General features: G+C 43.4%; 1 protein-coding gene across 1 annotated transcript; it reads left to right on the plus strand.

Moving 5' to 3' along the window:
• The first annotated feature begins 4,655 nt into the window (after positions 1-4,655).
• On the plus strand, positions 4,656-9,865 carry LOC109315591 (arg8-vasotocin receptor-like). Its single transcript, XM_019543385.1, has 2 exons — positions 4,656-7,057; positions 8,209-9,865. The coding sequence occupies exons 1-2, from the start codon at positions 6,145-6,147 to the stop codon at positions 8,406-8,408; spliced, it is 1,113 nt and encodes a 370-aa protein (XP_019398930.1). The 5' UTR covers positions 4,656-6,144; the 3' UTR covers positions 8,409-9,865.
• The last annotated feature ends 7,941 nt before the right edge of the window (positions 9,866-17,806 follow it).

Consider the following 17,806-nt stretch of genomic DNA (forward strand, 5'->3'; position numbering starts at 1 on the left):
GCGCCCCTCCGCTGGCCCCCTGAGCCTGGTCTACAACCAGTGCCCGCTTTCTCTGGCGCCCCTGAGCTTGGTCTGCCACTAGTGCCCTACCTAGCGCCCCCTAGGCTCAACCCAACACCAGCGCCCCTTTCTCTGGGCATCCTTGGGCCTATCCCGCAATCCGCTGTGAGGGGGCCAGGACCCCAGGGGACCCGGCCCGAGCGAGAAAGCCCGGGGTACCGTCCAACTTCCGGGATTGGACCCGGAAGTCTGGCCGGGGCTTAAAAGTTCGCCGGAACGTAAACCGGGCCAGTGAGGGACCGGCCCGGCCAGATAAAAGGAGCACCCCTACCCTGGTCAGGGGGGGACGGAGGTTCCGGCGGGAGCCTGCCCCGGGACCAGCAGAGCCGGGAGTGGCGCGAGGGACGCCGGCGGCAGCAGAATCCGCGGCGGCCGACCCGAGAGCAGCAGAGCCGGGAGCGGCGCGAGGGACGCCGGCGGCGGCGGTACCGGTAGCAGCGGAGCCGGGAGTGGCGCAAGGGATGCCGGCGGCGGAGGCACCGGCGGCGGCGGTACCGGTAGCAGCGGAGCAGGGATCGGCGGGGCATCCCGTCGGGACGCAGGTACCGAAGGGATCGGAGGCGGTCCCGACGGAGGAACCCGGGAAGGGAGCCTCAGCCGGAGGAACCCTTATCCGGAGACTGGTGGCCAGTTGGCCACGGAAGAAGACCCGCGGGCAGGGAGGCGGACTTTGTAGCCCCCCCCCCCGGGTCTAGAGACTCAGGCCCGTGAGGGCAGCATAAATCCGAACTAGAGGGGCCACCGGTACCAGGGACACTAGGTGCTGGGCGGACTCCGGGGCGGGTCCGTCAGTGGGCAGGTACCCCGCCGGACTAGTCCGTCACCAGGGAGCCCCAACGGGGCCCCCATACACCGGAGGCTCGGGCGAGGGTGTAGGGGAGCAAGGAGCCCTCAGGACCCCCGGACTTTGGAGCCGAGGTACCCTTTCACGTTGGACCGTTCGCGCCCCATTTTGGGTGAACCCCCTTTATCCATCAAGACGTGGCAGGCGAGATTAACAGTAGCGCAAGCGGTCCGGCGCGTACCCCCCTCCTCTCCAGGGGCCATTCGGGGATTTTGGGGTGACTCACAACCAGGTGACCTACCCCAAACTCCCACATCCGCCTTGGGTATTTACTTTGGTGGGCTCAGGCGGCCTGAGCTTTACCTGTCCCCTCTCTGAGTCCTACGAGTAACAACCATCCAATTGGGCTCAGGTGACCCAAGCCTTGCCTGGCCCCCTTCTAAATCCTGTCACTAATGGTAGTCTGTTTCTGTAAGTCCAGCTAGGCTCAGGTGGCCGGAGCCTTACCTGGCCCCTCTGGTTCCTTGGGCTCCCCTCTTGCCATGGAAGCCCTTTGGAACCCCCTTCGGTCCAGACCCATCCTGAGTGCCTATCAAAAGTGCCTGCCGCCTGCCTTGGGGTGGCCTGATATACTACGCGGCCCTCTCTAGGGCCTTTGCCGCACCTCCCCGTGCTTCTCGCCCTCTCTAGGGCCTTTGCCGCGCCTCTCACAGCCACGCTGAGCACCTCTGAGGCACTTGTCACAATGTGCCCCTGTGGCAGTACTCACTGTGCCCCCCCGCTGGGCACCGGGAGCCCCCAAGCTACTGGGGAGCCTCCGTGAGGCCTCCTCTCACCCCTACAGCCTCACCCGGTCCTCCGGTGTAATCATAACAAACCGTGAGCCACACGACTACAACACAAGCAAAAAGCCCACCGGCTTATAACACAAGCCACACGCAACGCTGGCTCCCACCAATACCTTTTCTCAAGGCTCTCCCTCTCCCCTTGCATCATTGCAGCAGTCAAACTGCCACCGCAGGCTCTGCTGCTCAGCTCTCCACTGCAGAGCTCCTGCTCATGCAGTGGCCGGAGGGGAACTGCTCTCAGGCCCCAACCTGAGCTGCTTATACAGGGCCTGGCCCTGCCCCCTTCCAGTCACATGACCTACTTGGTTGCCATAGCAACCAGCACCTGGGGCTGCCCTGCTGATTGACCGCAGCCCACCTTCTTTACTTAAGGCACAGGACACCTCAGTGTCCCTGTGACACCCAGTAAAGTAAAAGGAAAAAAAGACCCAAAAGTAAGACCTGCTTGGAGCACTGCTAGCTCTCCAGATGGCTCCTTTCCTTCAGCATGTCTCCCAGCCAGTGCTCCCTGCCGTCCCTACTGCTACAGTTCTCATGGCAGCTCTTAAAATTAATGGAGCCTCCTGGGCCTCCTAAGTTGTAATTCTGCTGGCTGCCCATGGCTTTGAGCTCCTTTGCCGGTGCCTCAGCATTTCCGGCTCCCTGTACTCATCCAGCACCCATTGCTTGCCTTTCCTACTACCACAGGAGGGGCTGATCTTGATTGAGCAGCTCCTAACAAACCACAGTGGTTGCTGGTCACTCGTAGACAGTTCCAGTTGGGTCAGTAAGTTTCCCCCTGCTGCGAGCTCAGGAGAATTTTTTCTCAGTCCTTCACAATGAGGACTTGAAGGCCTACAACTTTTGGTGCACCAGAAAATCTGCCATTTACATAAAAAGTGGGTGGCAGAACTGCGGATCAATGAGATCACTTTCTGGAGGAGGGAGCGCACCTCCCCCAGTCCAATGCTAGACCAAGAATCAGAACAGTAATTCCAGCAATTCTCTAGTTACCTGGGTTAATACAGAGTGTTTAACCATTTGCTCACTAGTGTTCTGGTACAGAACCCACAGTCTTTCACAGATGTCTACTAAGTAGGAATAGTGTGCTTTGTGGATCAGATCAGAGCCCGCTGACAGAAGGGGAGCAGGACTCCAGAACAAAGAACTGGAATTTGGATCAGGCCATAAAACAGGCATGGGCTATGGGTAGGGATTTCTGGAATTTGTGCCAGAAGTGCGTGGCATGGTGGCTTCTTTAATCTTGGAGTTTCTTCCACACAACCCCTGCCCCCGAGTAGCAGAGGGGCCCTCTTACTCGCCACTCACCACGCATGCCTGATGGCTGGGTGGTGAAAACTGAAGCTTTGGTTTCAGGTGCGGGCAGCAAATGTAGGTGGTGAGCAGTGAGCAGCAGGGCCCCTTCACCAATCAGCAGTGGGGAGCACATGGAGGAAACTCCAAGATTAAAGAAGTCATCATGCCACACACTTCCAGCGCAGATTCCAGAGATCCCTACCTATGGGATGTTATGGAATAGTATTATAATATTTGATGCATATTATGCAGGACCCAGAGCTGGAGTTTGGTAAATGGCATTTACCATCCTTACTACTACATCTACAATTGCAGAACAGCTGAAAAGGCTTCATGCAACATTACATGCAGGGGTGGGATTTAGCTTCTGAAGAGAACAAGCAGTCTAATAGACTGCAAGGTGGCATCTACATCTACTTGTACCACATCTTCTCAGTTTGGATGTCTTGTTGAGCAGAGCAGTATGGCTCAAGGCAGTTCAACAGTCCACCATGTTAACACTCGCCTCTGTCCAGATGGATTATCTCCCCTCCACGAGGCCATATTACGCTGGACTCCCTTTCCTATCACCTGGGCTTCTAACCAAACTTCCTCATCCCATAATGTCTGCTTCTCCTGATGGGAATGGTCTGCTTCTTTACTCCCTTTCCCAGCAGAGTTCCTTCCTGGGGCCTTCTGTTCCCTTTATTTCCTGCAGAACATTAGATTTTTCTCTTTTGGAAGGGGGACAGCACTAAAAGCAGGACTTTCTCTGCCCTCTGATGCAGTCTTGAAGGACCATTATCCATTTTTCTCAGATACGCTAGGAAGGAACCTTCAGTATTGCTTCACAGGAAAGCACTCCATTTCTGCCTCACCCTTCCATGCCATTCCCCCACTCTCAAGATGGATTAAGGGAGGGCAGGGGGGAATGTAAACAAGTAGGTAAGGATTCAGATTTGTTACATATGTTCATTATTACAAGAAAAGGTCAGGATTCAAATAACTCTGCATTTTGGCACATACACCTCTGTTTGTAACTTGATTATAATGGTAGTTGTTTTAGATGTAAACAATTGCAGCACTGTCCAGTGCAGTTTGATTTATAATTCTCCATGGCTGTAATAGGTGGAAAAGTTCAAGTTGATAGTTCTGTTGGCTATTTGTCCATTCTCATAGTAGCATCCTTGCCTTAGAAGTCTATGGAGGTTCCCATCTCGGGAGCAAGAGAGGGCAAGAACTAGGGTAGTTAGGCTACAGAGGCTTGACTAGCAGGCTATTTCAGCTTCTTGTTTGTTGTCCATTTAAATTTTAACCACACTCTCCCAGGCTGGTGAAGCTTGAAAACTTTTCATGTAAGAAGAACTCTAGCAGGTTGCCAAGATTCCTGGGTAGGACAACATGTAACATCTGTCTCTGTAGTTCACTAACTCTCACCAGTTGTTGATATTCTCTTCTGTCACCAAACATCAAAAATTCTCCTTTGTATATATTGATGATAGTCTGCTGGTCTGGAATGTAGCCCCATTTTTCTACTTTTATCACCTTCAAACAGATGTATTTGCTTAAGCACTTCTCCTGCTGGAAATAATATTAAAAGCACTACTGGTGACCAGACCACTGTTAAGATGGGCTCCATCTAGCCCCGTCTTGGCTCCAAAACATTTTAAATGTATTTAACGCATTTAAAATATAATTTTTGCCCTTATGGATCTGTAAACTGGCAATGGGCATGGCAGGAGTTTTGGAACAGGACAGCAAATAAAGACTGAAGAAATGGTTTGAAGATAATCTTTGAGAGAAAAGAACAAAACAAAGCAGAAGGACCCGAGAGGCTGTTTGCTCCAGCATTATCACTGATGAGTGTGCAGTCTCCATTATACTAGCATACAGCTAATGATGAAGCCACTGACAATGTTTGGTGGCCTCTGACCCAAACTGTGGGCATGTCTACACAAGATGCTATGTCACGCTACTTCCAAAAGGAAGTCCAGAATGACAGCACAGTAACAAAGGCACCATATGGCTACATGTAGACGTGCCCACAGTGAAGTAAACTATACAGATTTACTATCCTCACTTCACACCTATACCGCTACAAATAACTTCCACAATATATTGTGGCACAGGCAAGGAAAACAGGCACACCAGTAAGAATATATGGGTAGTTATTGTACATAGTAACAGCTTCTGAGGACACACACATTTTAGCATGTTTTTCTGCACAGTTTGTTTGTTCTGCACTTTAATTAAACTCTCTTTTACCAGGTTTTCTCAGGGCAGGGTTTGATTTCATAAAGTCATGGCAAAAGAGGGCATGTGGTCTACGGCAGTAAAGGCGGAGCCTGCTTTTCAGTGAGACCTGTTCTCAGCTGGGTTTCCTGTTGAATTTTCATTTTGTTTCCATTAAAATGTCATCTGGCTAACAGTCCCAATAGATATAATTTATTTCACGTGCGTTATATTACCCTTTTGCTGAGAAAAAAGATCCTGATCTTGGCCACTACTTGCAAAAAAGTATTATTTTTTAAATTCCTTCTTTTCTGAATCACATGACTTTGATCTCAAAACAGAAAAAGTAATGGAAAAAATGTTTCTTTCTCTCTGCTGCATTTAGGATGTGGTGTTTTTCCCGAGAGTCCAAGAGAATGATTGTTACCATGCATCCTAACTGAGAAGCCTAACTTTTCCATTACATATAAACATTCCTTGTTGTAAAATTTAAAGTTATGGCTTTCATAAAATCATATTTGGAAAAGATTTCACAAGTAAAACCATGTAAGTATGATTTTGGCTATTGTTATTTATAATTTAGGGTTTTCACTGGAATAAGTGATGTGATTATTTCAAGCCTCTGAGCTTCCCTCATCTTATTTATACATTTATCTCATTCATATTCCTTACTTTCCTATTGGCTAAAACAGCTATAGCCAATCAGATGATACTGAAGTTACATAAGGCTCTATTTGAAGACTATATAAATCCTTTTTGCACTGTAGCAAAGGGGAGAATTCTATCAAGATGCAGGTCCACTGAACAAGGTTCATTCATGAATGAAGAGATTTGTTTCAAGACACACAGAAAACTGAATCAGTGCTGTTATATTTACTAGCCAATCCTTCCCAGCTGTCAACCTGAGTTGCCAGTAGCAGCTACTGAAAGTAGCTTTTGTGCACTATGAAGAATTTTTCATTTCCTATGCAAGATAATGCATATCAGACTGAAAGTCCTTTTCCTCGCCGATTCCTGAGCATGACAAATAAGTCAGATCCAGTTGGAAGACCAGAAAGAGATGAGCAATTAGCTCAGGTAGAGATTGCAGTGTTGGGAGTAATATTTATAACAGCATCTGTGGGCAATTTTATTCTCATTTTGGTACTGTGGAGAAGAAGAAAGAAGTTGTCTAGGATGTATGTTTTCATGCTTCACCTGAGCATAGCAGATTTAGTGGTAGCATTTTTTCAAGTCCTTCCCCAATTAATATGGGATATCACAGATGTTTTCATAGGGCCAGATGTCTTGTGCAGAACTATCAAATATTTGCAGCTTGTGGGCATGTTTGCTTCCACTTACATGATAGTGGTCATGACAGTGGACAGATACCAGGCAGTATGCTATCCTATGGTCACTTTCCAAAAGAAAAGAGCTCTTTGGAATGCTCCCATTTGCACCAGCTGGTCTGTATCACTGCTCTTTAGCCTTCCACAGGTATTTATCTTTTCTAAGACTGAAATATCTCCAGGCATCTTTGAATGTTGGGGCGAATTCATCCAACCCTGGGGCTCAAGGGCATATGTGAGTTGGATTTTTGTGGCTATTTTCTTCATTCCCACAGCTATCCTTATCGTATGTCAGGTTAAAATCTGCAAAATAATCTATAAGAATATACATGTTAAAAAACAGAATGAGTTTGAAATAAATCAGAAGCAAACTCTGCCATCTCGAACCAGCAGTATTAACTGTATTTCAAAGGCTATGATCAAGACTGTAAAAATGACAGTGGTGACAGTGGTTGCATATGTTCTGTGTTGGGCACCTTTCTTCATTGCACAGTTGTGGTCAGTGTGGTTCCCAAGTGGTGTTACTGAAGGTAAGAGATCCCTTTACCTCCTAAATAACTTCAAAGCAGACTATCACATTGCCACATTTCTTTCTTCTTTTTTTTCATAGAAATTTTATCTAGATATAGAATTTATGGACAGTCATTTGATTGTGACTAAAATTGATATAATTGTATTTTGCGAACGGTATGATGTATACTGGCTGAAGGTTTTTTACAATGCATTTTTTTTTTAATGGTTTTGTATATGTGTATGTGTGTACATAAGCATGCTTTTGATCCTTTTTTCTCTGCAGGTTAGGATTAGTAACCAAGATGAACTAGTATTGATTAGTAAATAGAATAGTAAAAAGGGTTATTACTTTCATCTGCACAAGGAAAGGATCAAGTTATACATTCAGAAATATTTTGTATATTAAAGAAATTGAATCTGTCTTTTAAATATAACTAGTGTTCAAATAAAGGAGTAGATTTCTAGTTTAGTATTTATAACAGTGATACTATCTGGAAAAATGTATTCTGAATGTTGAAATATTAGCTATGAACTATGGAATGATTAAAAATTTTGTAACCATGAATATGTATAATACCAATACCAAAATGTCAAAGGATAAAATGCTGAGAGCCACAATAATCTCACTGATGTTATACTGCAACTCCTTTGTGAAAAGCAGACCATTATATGACTTAGAAATTCAGCTCTCTAGATATCAAAGATATACATTAAACAAAATTAGACAATAACATTGGCTGCTGAAAAGATTTCATGATGGTCTTTATTAAAAAAAATCTTGTGCCTCTCCAACTTATAGCATTTTCATAGACCAGGTTAATAAGGAACTATGTTAACATTTGAAATGAGATATATCAAGGCAAAGAAGTTACACACACATTAAAATACTTCTAATGTATCTGTCACATGTACAGGGATACATATATAGTGTTACATATACAGTGCCAATCCACTGTATTCCATAGACAACTAAAGAAGTGCAATACCTTTTCTAAAATCTAAGTAAACTGAAACCTTCTAATGCTATTCTAGCCTTTTTATTATAACAGGATGAAATGATCATACATTACACATATATTAATGTAAAGAATAGATATATCATGAAACATAAATTACTTTTTCTAATGCCTTTCTTCACTGTTCTCTCTTCCTTATGATTTTTTTTTAGGTCCGATATTTACCATTATCATGCTCCTTGGGAATTTAAATAGCTGTGCCAATCCATGGATTTACATGTATTTTTGTGGCCACCTTCCATATTGTGCAAATAAGCAGCTGGAAAACATCTCAGCTCAAGAAGAATCTGTGATCACAGGAATCATTAATCTGGGAGACAGGGAGCCTGAAGAAAACATTACTTCTGCATAAATAGCCACTGCTTTTTGTCTTTGTGGTACATTTACTGCATTCAAATCTTATGTCAAAATCTTATCACTGTACTTTGTCTTCTGGGTAATAGAATAAGCTGAAAAATTGTAAATGTCCTTCACTGTACAGATATATTTTCTTAAATGCTGTAGCATACTTATCTCTACAAAAAGTTCCAGTTTTGTGGAAGTCAGACTGAACAATTATATTGAAGTGAATCTACATAACTGTCAATAATATGTAGACGTCTTTATATGATTCATTTATTTTTCTCATATGAATTGCTTTCCATTCTCTAGCTCTAGGCTGCTAGCTAGTACATTTTTACAATCGTGATATCATTTGAAAGAAATCATATAATTAGGTTTGAAGATGAGGGACTTAAAATGAAGCATGACTAATTTAGAATTCTAATGACATTAGGGAAATATTTGACAAATCTTGTGAAGAAAAGAAAATCAGTGAAATCCTTTGCCAGCTGTGACTTATACCAAATCTAATTAAACACTTCGCAACACATAGAGATTCTGAGCAGTTTCATATTATGCTTTCTCAGTGCAATGCTCTTGCCACATTGGACACTTATTCATATATCATCTTAGGTCACAAGAGCTTACTATGGTCATGTTCCAGTATAAAAAGAATTGTTATACCTATTTCTATAGATGGGATCCATTCACGAGGATCACAAACACATGTTTAATACAACTGTACTCTGGCCATATTGCATAAATTACACGATACGTGAATTTTAGCCACATGGAAATGTTTCATCATTTTTGGGCAGAATACTTTCATACTTGTATGGCCATTTAGCACCCATCTGCTGTTACTGAAAATATACCCTGGATGAGGAGCTTGATAAAGCATTCCTAAACCATTTAGCACTCTGTGGGTCCTGCAGTTTAAGCTTCTTGTACTTGCATGATTAGAATTAAGACTGCAGTATCTTTGCCTGTAACTGCTGATTGCTTGCTGCTATACTTATACTAATAGGTATTCTTTCTCCTTTAGCTGTTACCAGTCTATTCAAAAGAACATAGAATGACTTATTAGTGGATCTGTCACAGAACAAGATGGAAGTGCACTGGCAGAGACCCTTTGGGGATGAATATTTGCACATCATTGGTCTGGATTAGGTTGAGCCCTAGTCAATATTACCAATTCTTTATTTTTATTAACGCTGGCTTTCTCAAATTCTTTAAAAAGGTTGAAAAAGTAGACTTTACTTTTGCTTTTCTACTATAATAGGATGTAGTGGAAGAAATATTATTATAATATACACACATCTTAAAAGCTACTAGGTATTTTAAGAACCAAAAGTACTAGTATTACATTTTGCCTGAATCCTGAGAAGTGCTCATTTACACTGAGTGGGTTTTTATTTTGTGTTAATATTAGCTAGTGTGATTACATTTCCCATTATTGACTAGTCCCCAGTAACTATAATGACTTATTGCTTACCATTAGCAGAGCTTATATTTTGGGAATGCTGATCCAGGATTAATCATCTCTAATGAAGGGATGTCTTCTGTCTGGGGAAAAATAGCTTGCACCATGGACAACTGTGGAGAATGAGACTGGGGAACTGAAGAGAGAGCTAGTGTCAGAATTCATGACATTACAGGCTAGTTACAAATAAACAGATGGATACAACAACAGCTAGCTGATATGAAAAGTGTTTAATAGATCCAAATTCCTGCCCATATTTAGTTTGAAACTCAAATTCCGTTATTAAACCAAAATATGACAGTTTTTGCATTAGTATTTAGGAATTAAAATGGTTAGGTATGATTGATTTCTAGGCTAGTATCAGGTAGCATCGAATTCCATGATTGAGCAGATTTTGTCCCACATATTTAAGATAGTTATTCATTTACTCATGCCTGTGAAAACAAATTTGGTGTTTTGAGGTCTAGTCTCGTATTCTTTTTTTATTCCTGAATTCATCAATTTTAATGTAAACAATATTACGTACACCTTGCAAGATAGCTTAGAAGTGAATTACTTGCCAACTAGTGAAGGGACGGTGTTTTTCTGTGTCCCTCAGTGAGTTAATAGATACTTAGCTTGAAATGATTTAATGCTTAGTGGCTCCAGATTTTGACTTATCCAAGAGAAAAATCTGCACTTCATCACAGAGAAGTACAAGCTTTCTGGCAAGCAAAGTCATAACATGGACACACTCATATTGATGCATTCAGTCCATATTCTAGTTTGCTGAAGGTGATTCATGATCTTGATCTTCAGATGAGAAAATTGATGTAGCCTCAGCTGCTGAGCTGGCATGTGTTCAGCAACAACAATAAAGAAAATGAACTATCTGTTCATAAAAAGTATGCTAGCAAACAAAAGCACAAGTATCCTGTTTTTCTTTTAAATAATGGCATGACTGCAGTTGTGATGCATTTGCTGCAGAAGAGGACATGGAAAGCTCCATTGTGGTATTTTGGCTCTTATTTTTTCTATTTGCATAGACAGTAGTTTAATTGAATAATTTCATGCAAAAAAAACCTATCGCATTTACTCAAATAGAAGATGACTCCAATTATAAGATGCCCCCCCTTAATAATTAGATTCTATACCTGGAAGATTATAACAGTTTTATATTTTTTTCATATATGGAATCTAATTATTGGAGGTTTGCCTTGAATTTATCCCTTTCCCATTGCTACAGCAGAGAAAATAAATCTGGGGAAGCCTTCATATATACTATTATATTATTTAATAAAAGTATGAAATATTTACTTAAATACATCGAGTGACTATAAAAAAATCACAATGATAGGATAGTGTTATTTTTCCCTTCTTTCTTTGAGTTTGTGTTTTTAGTATTTTATGCGTCTGCACTGTTGTTACTTAAATATTGAGTTATTGATATTGAGGACTGGAAAGTCAGAATTGAAACACCTCTGAGAAACACATTCCTGCTCTTGACACTGACTGAAGGTAACCTGAAATATCTGGGAGATTTAATGATGTCATTCTTAATACATAGGTTCGAAGATTTATCTAGATAAATCTAGATAAATTATTCTAGATGTTTCATACTGGGACTGGAATAAAATTGTGAAGCTGACTTCAGCTGGATATTCAGAGGCACAAACCCAAGGGTGGATCCAGAGGAAGTGCAGTGGTACAGGTGTCCTTTTGGTCTGGAGCATATCACAGGAGCCTCTGGGGACTTCTTTAAAGTCCATTAAAACAGGTGAGAATCCCCCCTGCCTTTCCCTCAGTGTTCAGAGGCACATCCCCTCTTCTCCCCTTCTCCTACATCCCCTGCCTGCTGCTGCTTTCCCCTCTGTCCTAGGGGTGGGGGAAGCTTCAGAGCCACTCCCGCTCTTTCCAGCTGGGCTGTGTGGGGATTGGGCTCAGCTAGGGCATTGACAGTGGCAGCAGTAGACTGAGCAGTGTTGGGGAACCCACCCTCTGCCCATTGCTGCTGCTACTGTTGCTGCTCCAGCTGAACCCAGGCCCTGTGAGGCCTGGCTGGAGTGGACAAGAAGCTTTCTCCACCCCCAAGCAGGGAAAACAGCAACAGGAGGAGGAGATGGGTGAGAATGTGCTTCTGAGCACAGAGGGGAAGGGAGGGGGGAATTCTCACCTGCCTTGGGAGCTTTAAAACATCCCTGGACACCCCTGCAGCATTGTCTGCCCACACCAGTAGGAGGAAGAGGAGGCTAGGAGAGGGGGAATGTAGCCACCTCCCCAGTCTCCTTTGCCAAATCCTGAATCTGCCCCTGCAGGGAACCTGGGGGGCATCCTGCTGTTGCTGCCCTCTGCTGAGCCCAGCTCTGGAGTTCTCCCCTCTGCCCATACCAGCCAGGGACAGCAGCAGCAGTGGGCAGGGGAAGGGATCAATGGAAGGGGAAGATATGTATTGCTGAGCCTGGTGGGGAAGGAAGGGGATACTAAGAACGGGGCAATATGATTCTTACTTGTTTTGAGGACTTGCAAAAAAGTTCCTGCTGCTGCTCCCACAGCATGGTCCAAAGGGGTGGTATATTCATGCCACTGCACCCCTTGTGGATTTGCGTGTGTGCATGTGTGTGTGCGTGCTTGCGTGCATGTGTATCTTTTAAGAGCAAAATACATGGTTTGGGTAAATGATGTTTGGTGCCCCTTGTAGCTGAAAATCCAGCACCAAAACACAGTGCAAAAAAAATTGCTATCCACTCATGACACCCGAATATCATTCCCACTGACATCACCCATGTTTAAAGTTGCCTCTTGCAAATGTAAATAGTTATAACACTTGCTGTATCACTTGAACATGCATATCTTTTACATGCTTTATTGTCTTTAAGGACTCTACTCTTCCTCCAGAGAATTTCTGCTTGGACTGTTTTAAACCATTGTTTTCAAATACTTAAATGCATAACAAATGCACAAATCAGATAAACAGTAAAGAATCAGAACAATTGTTACAGGCCAAAAGGATAATAGTGTTTTCATTTGCTTTGCCAGTTTTCATGTTTTCTGTGTAAGTGACTGGCATATTCACAGGTACTCTTCATAATAAACAAATACACTAAGGAAGCACAGGCTGTGTAGAAAACAATCAGCTACCAAGCAATGTCTCTCAAGGGTTTATGCTACAGCAGAACATGCTGCAACAGACAGCCAAAAATTATGAGTTTGAGGATCATTGAACAAAGTTAATTTCCCCCTAACTGTATTACACAATTACAGAAAGACTTGTGTTGAAGGACTTCTTCTAGCCAGCTGTGAACATGTGTAGACTGTTTAATAGCCATCCAATTCTTCCCAGTCTGGGAACAGCTCAGATCCAAAACCTTTAAAGGGCTTTATTTTTGTTTGTTGTTTGATTGTTTTAGGTGTTACTGTTACTAAGGGTCAGAATAAGTTTTGTGAATTCCCCCTAAAATTAAATGCGTATACTGCTAATGGGCAGCAAGAGGGAAGGGTGCTACAAAGTTGGTTTTCTGCCACGTTTTTGGAACTTCCACTTCAGTCCTGGAACCAGAGACAAGACAGTTCAGGTCTCAATACAAAAAAGCCTCAGGTCTGCTTTAAAAGTTGCACCCAGCTGCAGCCTTCACCAAGGGGATTGCAGTAGTATAGCAGCACTCTAGGCATGTGACCTCTAAGATCCTTGTTACATGGTAAATTTAGGTGTCTTCTGGAGCTCTCAACCTCTGAACTGGCTGCCTCTTGACACCTTTTAAGTGGCTTAAAACACTCACCATTTGGCTTAAAGTTATGCCACTCCAGGGTAGGGTTATCTCCAATCTGCCTCAATCTGTTCATGTTCCATTACTGTGTGGCCACAGTTCCAACAGGTATTCCACTCAAGTTCTGTCCTCCAGTATCCCAGAATGCAGTGCTTCTCCTGATTCAGGGTGAGTCGGCACAACATGGCTGGGCACAGCATCTTGCCCCTCAGGCAGAGAGATCATTGCAGCTCCAGAGCACCCAGCAGGCATGCCTCCCACTGCTGCCCAGACTGGCTCTGCTCCCACTGGCAGTGACATGGGGGCAGGCACAACTTGAGCTCCAGAGAAAAAGGATCAGGCCCCCCAGAGCTTAAAGTGAGCCAGCTCCAGGGCTGCAGCCCTGTGGTCTCACTACAACTGACGCAGCAGTTCTGTGCTGAGAGCAGGGCTGCCAGGGCTTAAGCCCAACAGCCCCACTCTCAGTGCAGAGCCACTGGTTTTAATGAGATCACAAAGCCCCATGGAAGTTGCTTCACTCTGGTTTCACTGCAATGGACATGGTGCTGGGCCCACTCTCCGCCTTGGCAGGAGCAGCAACCTGGTTCTGCTCCTAGTCCTGCCCCTCCTTATCCAACTTCTAGTGACAAGTCACAGCTGTGGAGGTGAAGGACAATCAGAGTAGGTTTTTTACCTTACCATGCAACTGCTCCACTAAGCTGATTAACACCTGTTTGGCTTACAGCGTACAATCTACCAGGGCCATAAAGTGGAGGTCAGGAGGAAGGAATAATGCACTGTCAGCTGTTACACTAGGGTGAGTCTCATACAGTGGGTTAAGTGGGCTTTCCAACTGCTTTGTAGCATGGAAATATGGTGATTTTAAATGAAGAGGCAGAAAGTGTTCCATTATTCCCTATTATCCTGTAGTTATTCACATAATGGAAGTACCTAAGGCCCCTTTAAGCACCAGTGTGTTAGGTGTTGTATAAAGACCTATCTAGACGTGGGGAGTCCTATAAAGTGCTTGCAGTCTTATTTAAGACAAACCACAACCCTCAGCCAAGTGGCATAAGATATGGGGGTCTTGTAAGTCAATTTTCAGAAGAAACTACAGAAATAACATAAAGCTTCTTAGTGTAGCTTTTTATTTACTGTTTATACAGCAGTCCTTGAATACAAATGACCATAGGGTATTAAAGATGCTCTCAGGATCTTTTGCTTTTCAGGCATCTCAGCAGAAACACCAATGCCTGGTCCCATGGGACAACGTGCCCCAAGAATTCACTGTATTTCTAGGGATTAAGTCAGAGAGTACTCATTACATTTCCAACAGCTCCACCTCCCACCCCATGTAAAAATTAGTACCACAAGACTAATATTGTAACATTTCTTCAAAGGCTGACCAGGATCTCTATCAGCTGTGAAAAATATTAGGCTTAACATCATGTGATGACTTTCTCCCTCCCCTTCAATAATAATAAAGAACCAAGAAGAAGGAGTAGTGATGGAGGATGAGGCAAATCATAATCATATAATCACAGGGTTGGAAGGGACCTCAAGGGTCATTTCTTAAACCTTTGCACAGATACAAGATTCACCATTACTAAATCATCTCAGTCAGATCCTTCTTGTGACTCTCCAATGAAGGAAACTCCTCAGCTTCTGGCAAGGCCCATGGCTGACAGCCCAGAGGTTGCAAGTTTGAGGCCATAGCAGCAGTGATCATGGCCCAGTTTGTCAGAGTCTGGCAAATCTATAGAGTCTGCTACATACCTTGTCACAAGGACATGAGAAAGGCAGCTTTGTTCACTATACTATTGCTTTCACAGTGAGATTTTTTTCTGAGATTTATTCTAACTTTGTTTTGCTGCAATTTAAAACCATTGCCTTGTGTCCTGACTCTACAGCACTGAAAAACAATGTTTTTCCCCCCATTTTTTAGATATTTGGAAACTATCACATCCCTTGTTAATCTTATTTTCTCTAGATTCTGACAATCTTTCCAACCTTTTATCATTTTTGTCTGTCATTTCTGGAGCCTCCTCATTCTTTTTATAATGTGATGGTCAAAATTGAACACAGTAATCCAGCTGAGGCCTAACTAGCTCTGAGTGGAGTGGAAAGGGTCTCATATTCTGAATCACATAGATTATGTGCACTGTCTGATGGCTTTGAATCATTTAAATGTTTTAACATGATATTTAAACAAATTTTTAAAGCACCATTTCCCCCAAATTAACCATTTCTATATTTTAGATCTCCAAACAGCTTTAACATAATTTATTTTTATTTTCCTTCTATTAGTCATGCTAATAGGTATTTAGCAGTGTCTGTCAGATTCCCTTTAATTACACATTAGTCACACAGCTATCATTAATGATGTGGCTGTACATATTGCAGCAGTTAATTCACAGAACAATTAAGTTTACACAATTTACAACTCGGCAAAAAAAAAAATTCCAGCAAACCCCACCCCTCCCAACAAGACAAACCAATGAGTAAAGCAATACATTTCTACACTGATTTTTATTTTTTTTGGCATTTTACAGTATTTGAATAACATAGCAAGGGTCAGAATTAGGGCAATTCAGAGTTGGCTTGTATAGTGTAACAAAATAGGTTGCAAGGGGAACTGATCAGCCCTTAAAATACTTTCATCACATGAACAGTAGAAAAGAAGAGCTTTTGTAAGCTGAAAACGATATCAGCACAAGATTAAGTGATTTACAAGATGGCTGTGGGTAAAATTAGATTAGAAATTAGAAAATTCCTATCAGAAGTAAAGTGCTTTAATCATCTTTCAAGCAAAGAAATTGATGCAAAGAACCTGAATCCAGCAATGTAGGGATGTGACCAGATGCCCAGGGCAAAGTGGAAGTGGTAACTTGCAGCTGCTACCATGATCCCCAAGCACAAACATATGGGTTTCAGCAGCAATGCATTTTTTCCACACTCCCCACCCTTACCCCTTCCGGAATTAGCACTTGGGGGTTGCTCCTACCACTCCCTGCAGTTACACCACTGTCTGAATCATGTTAAAACTGAGATAGACAATTTATGGAAGGGATGGTCAACTAGGAGGCAGCATTCTGACTCTACAACCACTGTGTGTAATGTAAAGTCCAGTTCCCCAGCTGGACTATAGATGTAGCTCTCTTATATTGTGAAATATGTCAGGTAATCACCTGTTCTAGGTCTTTTCCTGTTTGCCAGCTGGGGCCAAGAAGGGATGATTTTTCTCTACATGAATGCCATTGACTTCTGATTTCCCCCTCCACATCCTTCCTCTGCAGTTTTGGGATGGTGACCAGAACTAAGGCTCAGGATTTTGGAAAGGGGTGCCTTGATGTTTCTACTACCACACAGAAAACCTAGAGGTTCCTGGCCAGAGGGTATTTCTTTTCTGTAAAGGGTCCTTCTGAATACCAATTTGGCATCAGAAAGAAATTTTTTTCTCCTAGGAGAGTTGGTATGGACTGTGGGCTTTTTATACCTAGTCCTGTAAAATGGGCCTGGTCCTTCTAGAATCTTGTAAGTACATATCAAGCAGCTACTTCCCTGCTGTTGTACTGGCAGAGCACTGGCAGTGCCCTCATCTTCCTTTTTACCTATGGCATGTTTTAGGGCATGTAGCAGAACTAGCCCCTGAGGGCAACCATGGCACCCCACTAGGCTAGGGACAGACATTAAAAAAATCCTGATTCCATCTTTGCAGGTTAGTTTAACCTGAAAAGCTTGAACTGATTTGGAGGTGGATAGATATTCCCTTTTCATTTCAGATATGCAGGCACATGCCTGCAGTGGATCAGGTTAGAAGCCGGGGGGCGCTAGAGCAGCCTGCCCTTCTCTTCCACACTGCTGAGCTGAGGGGGGCCATGGCTAGGCCCGAGCAGGATGCTCTGGTTAGTGAGGGGTATAAACCACGACTTTGGCTTGCACCATTCCAGGCTTTACCCAGCTTGCTGCTCAAGGGGCTGGAGTGTTCCCAGACCCCAGCCCTCGGCTGAGGCAAAGGGGGTGTGTGCAGTGCATATATCTGCTGGTGATACCGAGCTTTTCAATCTCCCTCTCCCTGTCTGGAAACCTGACAGGGCTGCAAACCACATTGTTTATCAATCTATCAGCAAAACAAAAGACTTTCTCATTAGTTTAAGCTCTTCTTATACAGCTTTTTCCAAGGAGGGACATTCCTAGCTGACCTGTTGATTAGTTCCAAAAAGC

The sequence above is a fragment of the Crocodylus porosus genome, unplaced genomic scaffold, assembly GCF_001723895.1.
Source record: "Crocodylus porosus isolate Cpor-Errol unplaced genomic scaffold, CroPor_comp1, whole genome shotgun sequence".
NCBI lineage: Eukaryota > Metazoa > Chordata > Crocodylia > Crocodylidae > Crocodylus > Crocodylus porosus.